Source organism: Clytia hemisphaerica, unplaced genomic scaffold (assembly GCF_902728285.1).
Source record: "Clytia hemisphaerica strain Z4C2 unplaced genomic scaffold, Clytia hemisphaerica genome assembly, whole genome shotgun sequence".
Taxonomy (NCBI): Eukaryota; Metazoa; Cnidaria; class Hydrozoa; order Leptothecata; family Clytiidae; genus Clytia; species Clytia hemisphaerica.
The window spans coordinates 474,397-494,013 of record NW_027103247.1 but is presented as its reverse complement, the minus strand read 5'-3'; the positions used below and the strand labels follow the sequence as shown (position 1 = coordinate 494,013).

The 19,617-nt window shown below is 35.4% G+C and overlaps 3 protein-coding genes across 3 annotated transcripts in view; 2 read left to right on the top strand and 1 right to left on the bottom strand.

Moving 5' to 3' along the window:
• The window catches only part of LOC136816477 (ubiquitin carboxyl-terminal hydrolase 9X-like), a 259,670-nt gene that overhangs the window by 145,226 nt on the left and 94,827 nt on the right, over positions 1–19,617 (bottom strand). The window lies entirely within an intron of this gene.
• Positions 502–13,111, top strand: LOC136816758 (nonsense-mediated mRNA decay factor SMG8-like). Its single transcript, XM_067073112.1, has 17 exons — positions 502–612; positions 1,400–1,562; positions 2,203–2,325; positions 2,576–2,659; positions 2,995–3,062; positions 5,949–6,060; positions 6,363–6,395; positions 6,827–6,909; positions 7,198–7,331; positions 7,756–7,979; positions 8,319–8,452; positions 8,791–8,878; positions 9,902–10,057; positions 10,262–10,544; positions 10,861–11,162; positions 11,336–11,835; positions 12,053–13,111. Exons 1-17 carry the CDS (start codon positions 557–559, stop codon positions 12,483–12,485), a joined length of 2,976 nt encoding a protein of 991 aa, XP_066929213.1. The 5' UTR covers positions 502–556; the 3' UTR covers positions 12,486–13,111.
• LOC136815259 (mitochondrial basic amino acids transporter-like) lies at positions 14,029–18,056 on the top strand. The gene is made up of 5 exons (XM_067071730.1): positions 14,029–14,072; positions 14,284–14,433; positions 14,906–15,039; positions 16,027–16,279; positions 17,041–18,056. The coding sequence occupies exons 2-5, from the start codon at positions 14,364–14,366 to the stop codon at positions 17,520–17,522; spliced, it is 939 nt and encodes a 312-aa protein (XP_066927831.1). The 5' UTR covers positions 14,029–14,072; positions 14,284–14,363; the 3' UTR covers positions 17,523–18,056.

The following is a 19,617-nucleotide window of genomic DNA, read 5'->3' as shown; positions in this document are numbered from 1 at the left end:
ATACAGGTTTATCCTGTACTCTACTGATAATAGCAATCAGATTGGAAATTGCTGGCATCAAGGAAATTGCAAAAATTTGCAAAGTTTTTCCTACTTTTTACTTTTCCCATGCGACTATACTGTCAATCATTGATTTGCATGCCACTGATCCCAGTGCTTATTTTAAAAACTTTTATATTGTCTGAGATTTTTGTACTGACCCCCTGGTCTCACTGATGAGGCCCCCCCCAGCGGCACCCCTAATCACGCCATCACGCAAAAAGATTTTCTCCATCACGCATCCCGAAAAACGCTAAAATTTGTTATCACGCAAAAAATAGTGAAAAATAGCCCAAATCACGCATCACGCCTCAAATTTTTGCCCTATCACGCATCACGCCAAAATCTTAATCACGCCATCACGTCAAAAAAATCTCTAATCACGCCATCACGCAAACCGCTGGGGGGCCTCACTGATGTTCTCCTTTTTTTATTACTAATGTATCATGTACTTAGTTATTGTATAATTAATTTAAAGCTAATATTGCAATATAGAGGTATCAAAATTCAAATAAAAATGGTAGATACAATAACTGTTGAAACATTGAAAGCGAAAATTGAGGAGATTGAAAGGTGATTTTTAATTTTTTTCTGAATAACAAAGTGGAACATTTTAGATTCATTATTAATCCCATTTAAGTGTGCACTAAACTTTTGTTTCAATTACAATTTTCAACAATGCCTCAAATCTAACACATTATACAGTTGAAAAGATAATTCAGAGCACTATAATTTCTGAGAAAAATAGTTTCAAATAAATTCAGAAAATCGAGATGAAAAATGAAGAGGAAAAAAAGCAACTTTTTATTCTTTGGTGCTAGAAACTTCAATTTTGTCAGCAGGTACTTAGAAACCACCTGACTTAAGCTACAAGTTTTTTATTCTGTAAAATTTGTAAAACTTTAGCACCAAGCATTAAAACCTCTAAAAGACAGTTCATTGGTGTTGAAAAATCCTATTTTTGCTGTTTTTCTCTCCAAAATAGGCAGGCAATATCTAAAGGCATAGAAATTTCTATGAAATAACTTTATGTGAAAAATAATTAAAATGTTTGAAATCGAGAGGTTTCAAGTACCTTTGTACCAAAAATTAAATTTCTAACACTAAAGGATAAAAAGTTTATTTTTCATCTTCACTTATCAAAATATTTTGAATTATTTCTTTCAAAAATTATAGGGCTCTGAATTATCTTCTTGCCAGTATTATCACTTTAGATAAGAAACATTTGTTGAAAAATGGAATTTGTATTTTATAAAACCTGATACTGATGTTGTTGATATGTTATAAAACCTGAAATATATTTGCGAAAAATAAGAAATTCAGACTAAATTCCCAAGTTACCCTTTTTAATACTCTACAGGAACAATGCCAATCAGAAAGTGTGTATCGTGGGTGTTGTTGGGAGATTTCATTTATTTGATGAAGCTTCTTCGTTGAACCAACTGCTCAATACCGACGTCTTCAAAGCTGATAAGTCCAACTTGAAAGAGGTTCCATTATCGAACGCATCTGGAGCAAAACAGGTTTACTTTCACTACTGAACGTTTAAGAAACGATAAATTCTATTGGTCCTGTGCCACAAGAGAGTAACTTGAATTTAGCAAGGGTTGGCAAACGTCAAAATGTATCTGAAAATGCAATGATTTTAGATAAGCAATACAGCTTTCACATCTTTATGAAACCTTCCAAAATAAAAACAAAACAATACAGGATACAGCCTAAGTCAGTGTTTCCTACTCAAATTTCTTGAAAACGATATGATTGAAAAAGTTACATTTTGAACCTTTGGCTATGTTTCTAGAGTCGTAATTTTGAGCAGTGATTTTAAATTCTAAATGTACTAATCATTGATTTCAAAGCACTGAAAGGTCTAGATCCGAAACTCTGGGATGGAAAATGAAGCCACTTATTTCCCATCCAAAACGCGTGACTTGCGTGGTTTTCACACAAACGCCAGATTAAAAGTAAAACTTGTTGGTAGATTCTGAAAAATATATCTCATGGACAAAGAAAAAGCTAGATTCAATAATCCAATATTAAAGACGGCGCAAATCCTAAGGCCTCACTTTTTTTTGAGAAATGTTAGAGGTTCCTCTCTAGCCCCTTCGGCGCTTTAGACTCACAATTGTACAAATAGTAATAAACTAGCCGTTTTTATTTTAGGTGGAAATTCGTTTGTTGTACGACGAAGAACAGAAAACTGTGTTCCTTCAGTTGAATTCTGTCTATGATTATTCACACCTTGTCAAAGCATGTCGTTCATTGCATCAAAATCTCTCCATGGCTGTAAGTTAAAAAGGAATCCTGGATGTCTTTAATTCAACAATAAAACTAGATAACTAACCCTGTGATAAGTTTATCCTTTTGCATCCTTATTGCTTGGTTTTGCAGATTGTCTTTCTTCGGGTTTTTTGTATTTATCTCGCCCTCCCCTATCAGAAACCTGATCAAAGATAGCTCACAACTCTTTATTGTAATGTACAAAAGGAAATATTCGCAATTTCTGAATCAATCTTTATCTTTTCCACTTCCAAAGGGTCGACACCATTACTGGCAAGGACAACTCTTGAAACATTCCTCGGCTTTACTATTCATGTTTTCTGTCTCTCACATTGTGGTGGTGAGTAGTTTCGTTTATTTCTGTCATTATATCCAATGTATTATGCTCAGAACTTCCGTTCTTTGAGCACTCTATATAGACTCTGCTTCTCCGTTCACCACAAGCGATTATGCGAAGCTCAACACTCAGTGTTTTGAGCACTTTTGTGACAACAGCAGAAGAAACACGTGTCTGCGGATAGGATGTATCCAATCTTATATGAATATATGGATCTAACAGAGATGATTTTTTTTTAAGGTTTTTAGCAGAGGGAAAATTACTTTATTTTGAAACTCATTTTTTGACAACCGTAAAACTCTCACTCACCAATATTTATACTTTGTCTATTTTCCCAGGTCACTTTTCCAACTCCTAGATTTGATTTGACATACCTGAGGCTATTCAAAGTACTGGCATCTGCTAGGTAACAGTTTGCCTTATTAATCTTACCCCATCTATGGGGTCTGGCCCTGAATACTATTAAGATATAGCACTATGTATTAAAAAAATTTAGATTTATGTTGCTCATTCCTGTCAAAATACTACAGTCAAGTGACGTCGAATCATTCCATCTGTAAGTGTGTCCATGCAATCGCTTCAGACAAATTTGAGGTGAATTAATTCTGGGAAACTGGGACACATTCTCCTTTAACAGTAATTGGCGCATGAGTTGATATGTGGATACCTAAACCTTTTACACATATATTTTAAGAGCCATTTTCTGTAAGAATCAGGCAGGTCGAGGAAGTGATATCCTCAGATTTTGCCAATTTTTGGATATTTTGCTCAAATACATGAAAATAACATCCTGTAAAATTTTTTTTGAAAAATCTTTTTTCGTTCCCAAGATATGGGCCTTTAAAATTTGGGCTAATTTGCCCAAAAAAGTGCACTTTTGATAAATCTTTGACTTCAAGAGCAATTTTAGACATGATCAAGCCTAAGATTCATTTCAAAACATATTTTCCTGGAAGAAATCCATAAGTACTTTGAAAAAATGGCATTTTCAGAAAAAATTTTTGACCCCATGGCTAGAAATCATTGCCTGAAATCACAACATTTTTAATTTTGAATAGATTTTGAGAGCAATTAGCTGGCTTGGCCACAAGTGTCACATTGATATTTTTGTATTTTTCTGAAGTCTTTATGGTCATCTTTAACTTTCAATTAAAATTTCCATGTGACACTTAAGGCCACACCCTAAAATGGCGGTTAAAGATAGCTTTTCGTTCAATTTTTAGTATTTTCAATGAGCTTTTAAAGCCATGGCCCTAAGTTCCACCACTGAAACAAACCATTTTTAGTTAGTGTTTTGGCCATATTACCCAATCCTAAAATCAAACCCATGTGCTCCAATACCATTTTTGCACAATTTATCTTCGAAAATATTTTTAAGTCATCAAGACTTAGCCAATTTTTCCCTTAGCAACGCATTATTTTTCCCTAGCAACCAGGCATCCAGCTTTATCAAAATTTTCCAAACTGTTTCCTAGTGGTTCCAGACCATGGTAAATGTCTTAGATTGCAATATCAAAGTCTTGGACACAATTTTCACTGAATTTTAGGGCAAATTAGGGTCGCAGAGACAGAAATAGCAGACCCCAACAGGTAACGAGGAAGCAACTTTGGCTGATGCTTGTTGCAAAACCCTAAATCAAATCAAATTGATTCTAATGTTTTTAACATTACTGCAGAGGAAATACTAACAGAAAATTAAGTGGGGGTACTTAGCATAGAAGTTGAAGGTTCTTTTAACAGGTGAAATGAGGCTTTTGACAAGAAATTTCACCACTAAGGAAACACGCTAAGTCTCTTGTTTTTCATTGTTTTCAAATGCTAAAAATTATTTGCAATTGATCTTTGAAGGGAAGTCTCTTCTTGCATTTCATACCTTTGTACTGTTTTATCATTATAGATACTACACAGACCTAGAAAAGAACTTTGAAGAAAGTTATACTGCCTTACAGATGGACTCTAAGAGGAGGAGAGGATACAGAATTTACTGTAGTTAAAGTTCATCTGTAAGGCAGTATAACTTTCTTCAAAGTTCTTTTCTAGGTCTGTGTAGTATCTATAATGATAAAACAGTACAAAGGTATGAAATGCAAGAAGAGACTTCCCTTCAAAGATCAATTGCAAATAATTTTTAGCATTTGAAAACAATGAAAAACAAGAGACTTAGCGTTTTTCCTTAGTGGTGAAATTTCTTGTCAAAAGCCTCATTTCACCTGTTAAAAGAACCTTCAACTTCTATGATAAGTACCCCCACTTAATTTTCTCTTAGTATTTCCTCTGCAGTAATGTTAAAAACATTAGAATCAATTTGATTTGATTTAGGGTTTTGCAACAAGCATCAGCCAAAGTTGCTTCCTCGTTACCTGTTGGGGTCTGCTATTTCTGTCTCTGCGACCCTAATTTGCCCTAAAATTCAGTGAAAATTGTGTCCAAGACTTTGATATTGCAATCTAAGACATTTACCATGGTCTGGAACCACTAGGAAACAGTTTGGAAATTTTTGATAAAGCTGGATGCCTGGTTGCTAGGGAAAAATAATGTGTTGCTAAGGGAAAAATTGGCTAAGTCTTGATGACTTAAAAATATTTTCGAAGATAAATTGTGCAAAAATGGTATTGGAGCACATGGGTTTGATTTTAGGATTGGGTAATATGGCCAAAACACTAACTAAAAATGGTTTGTTTCAGTGGTGGAACTTAGGGCCATGGCTTTAAAAGCTCATTGAAAATACTAAAAATTGAGCGAAAAGCTATCTTTAACCGCCATTTTAGGGCGTGGCCTTAAGTGTCACATGAAAATTTTAATTGAAAGTTAAAGATGACCATAAAGACTTCAGAAATATACAAATATATCAATGTGACACTTGTGGCCAAGCCAGCTAATTGCTCTCAAAATCTATTCAAAATTAGAAATGTTGTGATTTCAGGCAATGATTTCTAGCCATGGGGTCAAAAAAAAATTCTCAAAATACCATTTTTTCAAAGTACCCATGGATTTCTTCCAGGAAAATATGTTTTGAAATGAATCTTAGGCTTGATCATGTTTAAAATTGCTCTTGAAGTCAAAGATTTATCAAAAGTGCACTTTTTTGGGCAAATTGGCCCAAATTTTAAAGGCCCATATCTTGGGAACGAAAAAAGATTTTTCAAAAAAATTTATACAGGATGTTATTTTCATGTATTTGAGCAAAATATCCAAAAATTGGCAAAATCTGAGGATATCACTTCCTCAACCTGCCTGATTCTGCCTGATTTTTACAGAAAATGGCTCTTAATTATTCTCTGTTTTTTTTTAGATACAATATGCTTCACAGTCTATCACAGTCACTTGCTTCAGTTGACACAATACCAGAGATCTGGAGGACTACAGGAAGACCCTGCATTCCAAGAATCATTTTCTCCTTTCAGGTAATCCCATAATTTGTATCAAGTTTAATGTGTTTCAGTTCTCGATTGTAAGGTAATTTACATAACCATTAAGAAGAAAACAACTATTTCATTTTGGTATCGTACTTTAAGTTTCATGTCTTTAGACAATCATCAGTTACTAAATGTGAAAAAAAATGATACGGTTCACAGTCAAGCTTATATTTTAAGGCTTCAGGTGTTAATGTTGTTACAATCATAAGTTAAATTTTGAGTACTGTCAATATTATCGTGGGGTTACGATACATAAAAGAATTGATTATTTTTTTTAAATTTTTATTTAGATACCATGGTCGTCTGCAAAACATATGAATGAGGTAATATTATATCTTCTATTATATGCCTCATTCAGTAAAGAGGTTTTTCATATTTTTTTAAGTTACTTAACTTCCGCCATTATGGAAGCAAACGTTCGATTTGCGTAAGGGATCTCCTCTACATATTCGAACGTTTGCTTCCCTAACGGCGGAAATTACGTAACTTAACAAAACTTGAAGACCTCTATAGAGTATACACTTTGTTAAGATTTGATTTTTACCCCAAGAGGTAAATGACAACAGACTTCTAAGGCGGTTGGATCTCGATCGCTTTTACTCGTCAACACTACAAGGTTCGACCGGGAAAACCTTGGTAAATATGATATGAAGGAATTCTTTGAAAAACTCTCCTTGAGAATTCCCTTTTGAAAGCCTAAAATAACATTTTTCTTCATCAATGATATCTGCCCTCTTGATTTATTCTTTTTCAGGGTTCAATTAGGAAGTTGCAGCAATCTTTACAGGACCAAGTTCACCTCATTTTGAAGAAGAATCGACTCCTTGGAAGCTTGAGGTGTAATATTATATAGATCTACAATGTTCTTCCGCACCCAGACTGAATTCTTAGTTTTGGATAGCGCTCCATAACCTAAGCTGTCAGAAGAAGGAGTATGATAAGCACTAACTTTGGACTTTCAAAGATAAACTTTCTGGTGATATGTATAGAGTTATGTAATACAGTTTTATTTCAAGTTAAAATATGAACTTCTAGTTTGAAGGAGTTTGAAATGTCTGGATTACCTCGGACAGAGGAATTCTTTAAATACACGATTACAAAACTTCATTTTCATTGTTTTTTTAGTTCCAGTTCATTGTTTACTGTTTCGTCTCCGAACCAGTTATTTGTTCACGTGCAATCACCAAGAAGAGCTCATGTCAATCCCGTGGCTTTCTGTATCAACTATATCCTCAAAAACTCTGTTAATATGGACGCTAGTGAGTATTGAGTCACAAATCCAGGCGGTCACCTTTGAAAAGATCGCTCTAATTATTTATCGACTACTTAATTAATCGATTCATTATACCACTCAATTAATAAGAGATCAATGAAATATCGATAACTGTTAGATAATTAATCGATGGGTGGTGTCCTATAAAATGATCGATAAATAATCATCCATGCGCATCCGCCTGGGTAAATCCAGGGAGTAAATAATAAATTGTAATTGTCGCCAATTTCGTTCGTTGCCATTCGAAAGAAACTTACAAAGTTTGTATAAAAGTTTCTTTTAAAACCCACCTCTTCTAGGCTTCTCATCAGAAACAGCATATTTTCGCTGCAATATTATTTGACAAAAGCACGTCACTTGAACATTAAAAGATCTCAATCTTCATTAACTTTGATTTTGATCGATTTCAGTTTATCCATCCAGTAAGAAATCCGAATCCAGCATCGTCTCCCAACCATCTCCGGTCAAATCAGCCCCTTCACCAGTCCACCTCTCATCCAATGGTGTTGAAGAGGGTAACACTGTAGCAAGAGATATTTCTCTTCGTGATTTCCTTTACAAACAAATTGATTATATGATGACTGTGGAAAGTCGTGAAGTACCTGCTGAAGGACGACGCGGTACTCATGTCGAGGTATACTGTTTGTTTGTTTATTTCTTTGAAACTGTCGTTTATTAGGGAAAGCAATTAAAACGTTGAAGTATGATCATTTTTATGGAAAAAAAGTTCAGAAGACCTCTAAGGGATTCATCCATACTGATTTTTAGGTCCTTGGGTTACAAAATACTGCTCGAAAAATTTGAGGTATCTTCGACTTAATATCTCATTTTCAAAATAGTTCATTCATAAATTATTATGGATCATCGAAGGAATTATCGAACCAAATATTACTTCCCTTAATAGATACCTTCACTAGAATAGTCAAAAGCAAAGTATGGAAGAAATTGAGAAAATTAAAGTTCTGTTTTTCAGGCCCCCGATATTACTTTATGGTACAAAGTTTGTTCGAAAGTGTTCGAATACTTTCTGGGCACCACAAGTGATAATAATTCACATCTGAAAGCACTCGCTCAAACACTTGACTTGGACTGGAAATTCTCGGAAAAGTAGGTTTTTTATTGCCTTATTGTTTACTTTCTTTGTGATTCCAAACTCTGACTAAATTTCGGTGTTTGTGTGATTTGGCAGAGAAAAAAACATTGCTTACGGCAATATAGCATTTACGCGGCTTTAAAGATTAGATTTCTTGTTGTTGATCACAACTGAAAATAAGATTTAAATAAGTGGTTGAATCAAATTAGCTTTGATTTCTTGACTGATCTTTCTACTTCAGGTTGTTTTCGGAGTGTTTGAAAAAACTGTTTGCATGGCTCTAAAGATTTTGTTACTTTTAAAATGTAGGTTTTGCAACAGATACTCTTTAACTTAATCTTCTTGATTACAGTCGTTGTCACAAAGTGTCACCGATCGCCACCAATGCATATCTCGACAGCTTACCCTCTCATTATACACAAAGTTTCCACATGGCTCAGGTAATGAATTCAATATCAATCTCTCCCTTTCTAAATCAGAGTTGTATGTGATAGTCAAGTAGGTGTCGTGCATGTTATTAATCTGCTTACTATTCACTTGATCTAAGCGTTTTTGTGATTTTGGGAGTCATACCCGTAGCATATGTGAGTATGGTTACATGAATAAATCTCCGAATTGCCTACTGTAAGTTGACTTTAAACTTGTTTTTTTCGATTTAACCAAAACGAAAAGCGAAACTTCGGTACGGTATCAGAGGAAAAACGTTTTAATAGTAAAACCTCCAATTAACGAACACTCTAAAAGGCGGACACCTCTGATTAGCGGACAATTCTATTTTCCCCGGCCATTTCCTAGTCAAATCCTCATAAAAAAGTTTCCAAAAGGCGGACACTCAATTAGCGGACCCTCCAATTAGCGGACAAAACTTTTTGCATGAAATGACCAAAACCCTACTTTTTTCCCTCTCATTAGCGGACATCGACGGTCAAAGTGGTCACAGACTTTAGAAAATTAGACAGGATTGATTTATCCAAACTATTTATTTCTTAAACACTTCAAAGTTTCATTGAACAAATTCCTTATAGAAGTTTGGAGCGCTCCCTTTATCCAGTCGGTGAATTTGCTTACGTCGTAGAAATAATGAATTACAGAGACCTCAAGACTACTGTGATTCACAAAAACTAAATTGTCGCATTTAGATAATCATTCTCTTGTTCTTCAATGTCCTAAGGTCTCTAGAAAAGCACTTCAGACCAAAATCTTACATACTTAACCCCTTAATAGTACCTTATTCCAAAATTATAGCCATAATTAAAAAGTTTCTAAAAGGCGGACACTTCTAATTAGCGGACACTAACCCTATTCCCCTCTGTTGTCCGCTAATTGGAGGTTCCACTGTAACGATTTCAGTTGGCCTGGATCTGAACCGAGATCAACGTAACTGCCTTTGACTTAAGGGATGTAGAAACTTCCCTTTACTACTGTATGATATTTCATGATTTTACTTTTTCTTCGTCCCCTAGTTGAGCCACAGCCTTCGAGTGTTCACCATGAATGCGAGAGGACCAGCTTTTGAACATTACGCTCAACAATTACAAGAAGAATGCAACCAGGTGTGGTGGAATGGTCGACATCTCTGCGAAGCTACCAGTATGACCGGCCAACCCTGTGTTTACCCTGTAAGACTTTTCTTTTATTTTGATGCTTATGTAAAGTGTTTATGATATCGGCTTTTTTAGTTTTCTTCATTTCTATATAAATTATTTTAAACGGTAAGATCTGTCAAGATGATTGTTTGAGATTTCCACACCAAAAATAGGAACATTGTTTGAAATTTCACCTTTTTGGGTTCTAATAACATCCTCTTTCTCCCTCTACTTTAGTACCATGCCTTACCAGAGGGTGGTAAACACGACCTCCCTGAAGATGATCCCGCCTCCAATAACGCCAACAACCTTTCCAACATCAAATGTCACTCATCACGTGTGACCACGCTTGCTGCATGTAACTGTGGACGAACGCAAGGCACTAGAGAAGATCCTTTTGATTTGAAAAATGCAAACTACGAATTTTACCAAGACTTGGAGAAGAAATGCTGCTCTTATCTCCTTCACATGACTTTCCCGAATTATCCGGAAAACGATCCTGCATTGAAAGCGAAACCAGGTTTGAATTATTTATTTTTTGAGTTCCGTAACTTGTGAATGACCGTGGCCTTATTTAACTGGAGAAACTAGTAGACTAGACGACTAGACGACTACATTTAAGAAAGTAGTGTATTGGAAGGAAATTTTAAGCTCGTTATTTTAGCTTCTACAAACTAACTTTTTCATGTACTATAAATGACACCGGACTGGATCAATGGATAATAAAACAAGTTTACAATTTAAAATACGGGACACGATTCTTGTTTTATGCTTGACTATTTGAGATAAACGCTTCACGTCTCACCTTTTTATTTTTGATTTTCTTCATTATACAGCTCCTACTTTACAAAAGCGTTTAGAATCTCACAAAATAACCATCCTCGGTCGCCAATCAAAGTCTAGCCTTGATTCAACATCACAAGACCAATTGACATCACAGTCTAAAACGCAAAGTCAACACGAAATGAAAAATACATCCCAACACAAGACGCAAGAGAGTTTAATGTCACCTGATGCTGCGGTGGCAAATTCCAGCTTGAGTTATACCAACACTCAAGAAGGGGAAACTGGGAGTCAGATTGATGGTATTACTCAAAGCACCAAAAATATGACTCTTCAAGAAAAATGTGACGAGAACGTAAGCAAAAGTTTATTTCGCTTCGAATTAAAAGCATTTTTTAAGTAATAAAGATTTTATTTTGGACCCTAATTCAACGTGTTTACAAACTGACAGATTCTTTGCTTTACCAACATATTCTTCTAATTAAGACTACCCGACTCTTTTCCTTTATTCAATTTTATCTTTTTCAGCAAATAATCCCTGAGATATATGAAGGAATGTTTGTAACCAATCTGCCACCTCACATTCTTCCCATGTTTCCATCGTGGTCACTCATCGTTCTCGGATCCTCCAGCCTGTATAATCCCGCCAAGGGCGTTGAGCAAGTCGGATATTTCGCTGGTTCGAATTTCTTGTTACTTTGGGATATACCAGTCGACATTACGGCGGCCAGTGATGCATCCGATCAATTGAATCCACCTATCATCGAATCTCAGGAAGAACTATGGCCCGCCCCTGGTGAAGTTGTGAAACCTAAACCAGCGCCCACACCTGCTCAAAACGCCCTAGCCAGTCACAATACACAACTACCATTGTTTCAAATGATGACTAAAGTGCAGAATCAAGCAAATGAGATAATGACGAACGTGGGCAATAAAGTCGTCGGCAAAACGAAGCGTCCGAACTCCAAAGAAACGACATCAGTAAAGGCCTATATCGGACATGAATATGAATGCCCTAGAGGCCACAGGTTCGTATAATGTACAATCTGGTTGTTTGCTCTACACGGACAGTCTTTCATTAGATTATTTTTAAAATCAGCAATTTTCTTCTTCTAGTTCACATATACGAATTCATTTCTTTTGTTAAGCCCCTTTTTTGTTAAGTGGTTCACATTTGATTGTATTTGCTTCTCATTAACGCAACCATACATAGTGTATTACAATCATCTTTTTTTCGTGTTCTAGGTTCTTTTGTTCTGCACCCGACAAAATGGTCAAAGCGTCCGCCTCTGGACATGTCCGGGAAAATGCTTCACGGTTGGTCATAGGACATATGCCTGTGTATTTCCCATGTCCTTGTCGATCATCGAAACCATTACACCTGGCTCAACTGACACGTACGTACGCCGTCACACCGGACTGTCACGTCGCCATATCCGTTAACCCGAGAGTCCAACCGGGCGACAGTGAAGTAACCCCGATTTTCTATACGGGAATTAAAGACGGAATCATTTTACCACCGAACAGTTTTTGCGTTATACGTTATCCGTATGTTTACCTAGACAATGACAACGGCCCGATTTTACCGCCGGCCCCTTCTCAGCCGTTATTAACGTGTCGTTTACTTAAAGGAATGTTTAGTTACACTTATGTTCCATCGACAGAGGATGCTCTGTAGAGAATTATGCTGGATTTTTTTTGGATTTGATATACTTGACCGTTGGTTGTTGGAATCATACTTATACTCTGGTGAAGGAGTTACTATGAGTTACTGTATTTGCGAGGTTAAACATTGATAGCTGTCTTGAAAGTCGTCAATGACGAACAGGTCACGTGTACCCCGTTGAAAAGATTGATAAAGCCGATATTTTCGGTGGGGATCGGCTTAGCCTAGAAAAGGGCATTGAGAAAAGTGTTGTGGCTCGAATGAAAGCTGCTGTTTGTCGTTTCAAAAGATCTCAAAATACCGTTGGTTGACTTCGCCATTCAATCAAATTATCATAAGTATTTATTTAGACGAGGACTAATTTTTGTCCAAGCTCTTATAAAAATCATATTTTGAGTACCTCGTGTTACCTAGTAAACAGAGGGGGTATGGAAAAATTATTACTCGTCGAGTCATATTAATCATAAAAGTATGCTTATTGTAGTTTTATCACAACACGGCCGTTTACAGATGAAATCTATTTGTATCACATTTACACATTTTACGATTTGTTTGTTGTTAACTTTTTTCTACTTTTTTAAATCATGTGAATAGGATAGATAGAGTTTAATTGAGAATCTTATCAATATTTCATCGGACATTTTATTATTCGTGTCTTTCTCTTGATTTATAATAACGAGGGATTAATTTGGAAAGGATAAATAAGGGAAATATTTCTTCCTCTTTCTTTTAATATATTATTGAATATTTTATCTTCATTTCGGATACATTGGTCTGAGTTTCTGAGTATAGCGATGTTGTTTTTGTGAATTACAATCTAGTTTATACTCCTTGTCCTCAGATTTTGAATCCCTAAAATATTTGATTGAGTTGATCTCAATTATGGCACACATGAGGCAACGTGTCACTTTTTCTATCACATTTCAGTGTTAGGAGGTCAGAGTCATGGTTTTGAAATGACGTCAATGAAGTCACTGCATTGAGCGACTATAAATAACGGCTCGAAAATGTCCGACATCTCTCTCTTGGCTCGCGTGCTCTTGCATTTGATTGGTCACTTGCTATCTTTTATAGCGTTTTGGAGTGGGGTTTTCAGGCTAGGTATATTTGAGCGGATACAGAATTCTCTAGAGGAATCTTTCCCTTCTCGTTTGCAGAAATTGTGTTTTTTCTTTGCTTGAATTCCCGGAACCATAGGATTTTGACTCTTCCGGCCATTCACGGGCACACAACTGTTTTTCCTGAATTAAGTATCTCAAATTTCTTTAATCGGATGAGATTTTATTTTGAATGTTTCCTTAAAATAACAATTTGAAGATTAACACTGAGGAGGAGTATCAAATTGGTGTTTTATGGTCACTATTGACCCTTCTCCTGGCATGCTTTCTTGTGTTGTTTTTAAGGGTTTACGTTTTGTTTTGATAACGGCTTGATTCAGTCAATTTGATGTTAATGTGAATTCACAGAGTGAAATGAAGTTGTAGAAAGTTATTTCACTTCTTTTCAAATATTGACCCCAGTTATTGACTTTTTATACTGTAAATATTGACCGTTTTATTTTAATCACATTTCTTAAAAAGATTTTATTCATGGAAAAAGGTTATGAGAGCTAAAAACTATTTTAAGACATAAATTTTGATGTAGTGTTGCTGAAACATAATGTGAACTTTTTTGTCTTAAACTTATATTTTAAAGTTTTTGCTGTTTATATACGTAAAAAGAGAAATGCTGAGATTATCAACCACAAAAGTATGATAGGTATTTTTACTTGGAATGCCTTCAATAATATTGAAACTGCTTTTCCATTTAGACTTGTCTGAAGGCTAGTATATACTATCATGTAGAGGACATATTCGACTTGGATTTTGGAAGGCTCCCTCAACAGATGGAATGACTAAAAAAGAGAAGGCAATCGAAAATATCGATGCCTTCACACATTTTGTAGCTGGTTGGGTCTCAGGTACTTATATACTTATATACTTTTGGAGATCAAGAAATTAATGATGAAAAAAAAATTATATTATTAGACTTTGTTTACACCTCTGTATCAAAGGCAGCTAATTTCGTGACTTGAAGTCGACCAATAGAAATTTGTTTTCGTTTTAAAACAATTTGGAACGTGTGACTACTGTTTCAGCAATTGCTATTATTCATCATTAGGTCTATTAAGCCAAGTAGTCTGTCTGCCTGCTAAAATAGAGGTATTGTAGGTTTGATACCCTATTTTTACTAATTTAAAAATTTGCAGGCAGGCAGACTACTTGGCTTAATAGACCTACTTATGATAGTTATAATTATCACTATTAATTATAGATACTTATAATAGGTCAAGACCTACAATTTACTTAAAATTTTGTTAAGATTTATTTTAAAGAGGACTTTGCACCTTTAGATGATAATCATAGAGTAAATCCAATATTTTGTTGTCACAGGTTGTGCGGGCGTGTTGGTCAGTCATCCTTTGGACACAGTGAAAGTTCGTTTACAAACGCAAGGCGTATCTGCAATACAACAACAGTATCGGGGTACATGGCATTGTCTATCTGAAACCATCAAAAATGAAAAGGTAGTTCTCATCATTCTTCACTTCGATTATGTAAAAACTTTTTTTCTGATTGCATTCAAAAATAGAACCCCAAAAAGTGAGGTTTTCAATCACAGCCACTTTTTAGCCCACAACGTTGATATTCTTGTGGCTGCTGTGTAGTACAAAATTCTATAAAATAAGGAAATTGACGAGCTTTCCAAAAATGTGGCTCCCTTTGAAGTTGAGTGATTCAGTCTTGAAATATAAGATGGCAAAGTGAGGGCAGGTTTTGTGGCTGTATGTCATGTGGCTCGCTCAACGGGTTGGCTTATATGTGCTGTCCTGCTTTAAGACTTCAATATTTTTTAACCGTTTTTCTTGGAATTGGTAGTTTGAGGTCTGATAAAGATACTTATGGGTTTAACTTGTGGCTGCAGGGTTTTCAATGGGCTTAAAACAGCTTAAAATGTGGCTTCAATCAATAATTTATCAATTTACAAATTCCAGGTTGGGTTTTGTTTTCGAAATATGAATATTTGCAAAGCCTGATGCAAAACAAACACAATCTGACGCAATACAGTGTTATTTTAAGAAAAAGTGTACATTTTGTGGCTGCAAATACCATTTTTTGTACATAAAACCTTCTGAGCTGTTACATATAAGTATTAGTTGGCATTTTTAGGGTTGGCTTATGTGCTGTCCTGCTTTAAGACTTCAATATTTTTTAACCATTTTTCTTGAATTTGGTAGTTTAATGTCTTATAAAGATACTTATGGGTTTAATTTGTGGCTGCAGGGTTTTCAATGGGCTTAAAATGTGGCTTCAATCAAAGCATATATGAAAAAATCGTCAACTTTGAGCCGCAATTCTAGCCCAGTGACCCAATGATTTTGGTTCCATTTTTGATATTTTGTGGATAAACCCTTTTGCTACGAGTTTCATCTGACTGAAAAATATGCATTCCTCTTGTATTTTTCTTGGGCTAAATTAAAGCCCCTTTTGTACTTTCTACTCATTCTGTTTAGGTTTATGGGTTGTTCAAAGGTATGTCGTCACCGCTCCTGGGAACTGCTCTTTGGAATGCTGTTATCTTCGGTACCTATGGCAACACCATACGCTGGTTGGCTGGTGATAGCCTAGAAGAACAGCATCGGATGAGTAATGTTGTTATTGCTAGTCTAGCGTCAGGTTTCACTCAAACTTTTGTTATCACACCTCTGGAGCTCACCAAAACGAGGCTACAAATTCAAACATCGCAGAAAAATCAAGTTTATAAAGGTTACTTTTTATTGAATTATGGACACTTTAATTTTTTGACAATTTTACAGCATGTAGTCTATTAATGCTATATTAAAAGCCATGGCATGAACCCCCCCCCCCAGCCCGCAGGGGGGAGGGCTACAACCAAAATCTTCCTGAAAAAGGCTGGGGGCTGGATTTTTTTTTAATTTCAGGGGGTATCTATGATCTCTGGGGGTATCTATGATCTCTGGGGGTATCTAACTTTTATGCAGTAAGGTCTGGGGGCTTGGGAACTATATTTTATCTTGCTTTTATCTAACTATCATTATTCTTTTTAATTGTAAAAATATACAATTTTTTCATTTCTTGACATATAGTCACAGGGGGTACCTACTAACGTCCGTTGTTTGGGGGTACCTAAAATTCAGGGGGTACCTATTTTCTTAGGGGGTACCTAAACCCCTGGTCCATGCCATGTTAAAAGCTATATATGTCATTGGAAAGATTTTCCAGAAGATAGAATGATATGAAAGATTAAAGAATTTTGCAAAGTTGACCAAGTTGACAAATGAAGAAGAAAAGGGAAGATGGAAAAATGAAGTTTTTTCCTACTTTTCTACTGGTACCAAAATCATTACATCAGACCTTTTAGAATTATTAAACGGGTTCTTTCAAATCCGTATTTCTTGTATCTTCTTTAGATAAAAAGTTACAGCCCTGTGAAGTAGGTCTGAAACGGACAAAAATCAACACATTTTACAGTGCTGTTTTTTATTTGTGTTTTTTATTATTTTCAGGTTTGATTGATTGTTGTCGACAGATCTATCGCCAACAAGGTTTTTTCGGACTCTTCAAAGGGTTCAATGCAACGTTCATTCGAGATGCCATCGGTTTCACTGCATTCTTTGGAATTTTCGAACAATTTTCACGATGGATATCTAAAGAAGGGCCACCGTATCGTGATATTACCATAGTTGGACACGTTGTGGCCGGAGGGCTTACGGGGGCCATATCTTGGGGATGCGCTTTTCCCGCTGACGTCATCAAATGTCGGATTCAAGTAGATTACGACGGGCGATACAACGGTTTTATTGACTGTGTTCGTAAATCTTATAAAGAGGAAGGACCGGCGCTTTTCCGTCGTGGTTTTTGGCCTTGTGTTTTGAGAGGGTTTCCAATGAACGCAGCAATCTTTAGTATTTATCATTATATGATCCGTGTTTATGAAGACCACGATATCGCAGATAGGATTGTAACAAAGTTTTTGTACGTGGATTGATTGAATGGAATAGTGTGATGTTTTTTAATGTTAACTTCATGTTCTATCCTCATTGGGATTGCGATATAAATTTTTATCCCCACTGAGGGAAAACTTCCACCGGGTGAAATATTAAATAAGCAAGTTAGACGTCGCTTTGAAATTGTGATTTTTCTTTGCGAAAAGTGTACAACAGCTTTGAGACTAAATCTTTTAATCTTCCAAAAAGTGAATGCATTTCTTAAAATTTGTTCATTTTAATTTGAATACATATTTTGGACGTATATCAAGAAAATTCCTTTCGTCCCGCTCGTATTAATTGGAGTCGTTTACGTACAAGAAACCACTGTTGAATTTTAACTAAATATTTTTAATATATACTTTAGATAGGAAAACACAAAAATTATATAATATTTTTACAAATCATCCTTGTTCATTTATAAACGTTTTTTATTGAAAATTTATCCTCAGCTAGAACCACGACAAATATTTTTCTTTAGATACTTTTCGGTGGCTTCTTTTGTTCGAAAGACCAGGAAAGTATGAACCAATGTTTATCCCACGGCTGCTAGACTTGTCGAAATTTTAAAAATCGCTCACTCACTATGGTAAGAGGAGTCTGAATTTTATAGGTGCCAATTTTTTTTTCGGACACCAGTGTATTTTACTTTGAAATTTCGTTCAGTGATAGGCTAACAGGAAGTATAAACTCAATAGTTGATGTCACTAGTTTATTGTCCCCGTGAAAATATATTTTATCCGCGTGTTTGCGGCTTTTGTTTGATATTTAGAAAACTCCCACTCTCTCATCGTATCACCCCGCAACAAATTACTCTCATCCTTTCGAAAATAAACACATAATTCTCTTGCGGTATTTACACCATCAACACTAACGGTCAATATTCTGTTTTGGTTTTTCTGGTTTGCACTTGGCTGTAAATGCGAGTCACCCATTAAAATGTCATTAAATTTTTCAGAGTCCTTAGGAAGGTTCTGTGGTGAGTGTTGTGGTTTCAATAGCGTCCACATCAAAAAAGACCATATAAACAGAAATCAAGGTATATTAATGAAAACATTGACACACCTTGACACACACATATTTTTTAGTAACAAAGTTTTTACAAAAGTGACGAGGTTTTCCACGACGAAAAATCTTACTGGTCAACTTCAAGGGGAGTTACGTCAAAAGAAATTTTCACTAAAGGGTGTCGAAAAAAATCCGAGCATATTTTGATAACAAAATTATTGGCTTACAATTTCTAACCTTCTTTGCTTGTGAGAGAAATTTCTTTAGTGAGGAAATCGGTCGAAAGATTATTATTCTTAAGACAAATCTATAAATGCCCGGAATTGTTTGGAAGATATTTAGAATATTTACGGAAAATTTGAGGTATAAAAAGTTGGATCTTTACAAAAAAAATCAGAAAAGTGGAGAATAATAATCTGTAAAAAAACTAAAAAAAATAACTAAGTATAAAAATATAAATTTAATAATTCATTTTAAAATAATTTTAACTGTTTAAAAAATACATAAATATAACTGACGTAATATTCTTAGACGAGTACAGTATCCAGTATGAAGTTCATTTCTAATCTAAATCATTTCTTAATGTCAAATTCTTGATTAATTGCTGATTCATTTTCAAAAACATAAAATTCTTTTGTCCCATTAAAATTAACCCATTACCGATATTATGCGAGTACTTTAGAAAATATTTGACCTAGAACCATGTATCATTTTTTTCTTCGAGCCGCCGTGTCCAATGAGATGGTCGAAAGGCTAGAGGGCCATCTGCTACGTTGGATTTGCAGCAATTCATTTCCTTTTAAAGTTGAAACAAAGAACAAAGATAACGCTACATTCAATCTGTCATGCGGCGAAAATCTTTATGGCATCAATTTTAAGTAAGGTTGGAGATTCATCTCTAGCCCTCGGCTATACTTCATCGACGGACTACATAGATAACACGGGTCGGGCGGTGTCGAGTAAACCATTCCCCACCCTTATCGACAGAAGAAACAGTCTTACTAAATCAAGATCAAATCTTGTGGCTTCACTCCTCAAAGTGGATTACAAAACGGATGGCTTTCAGAGTTGAATGGAAAAATTCTACTA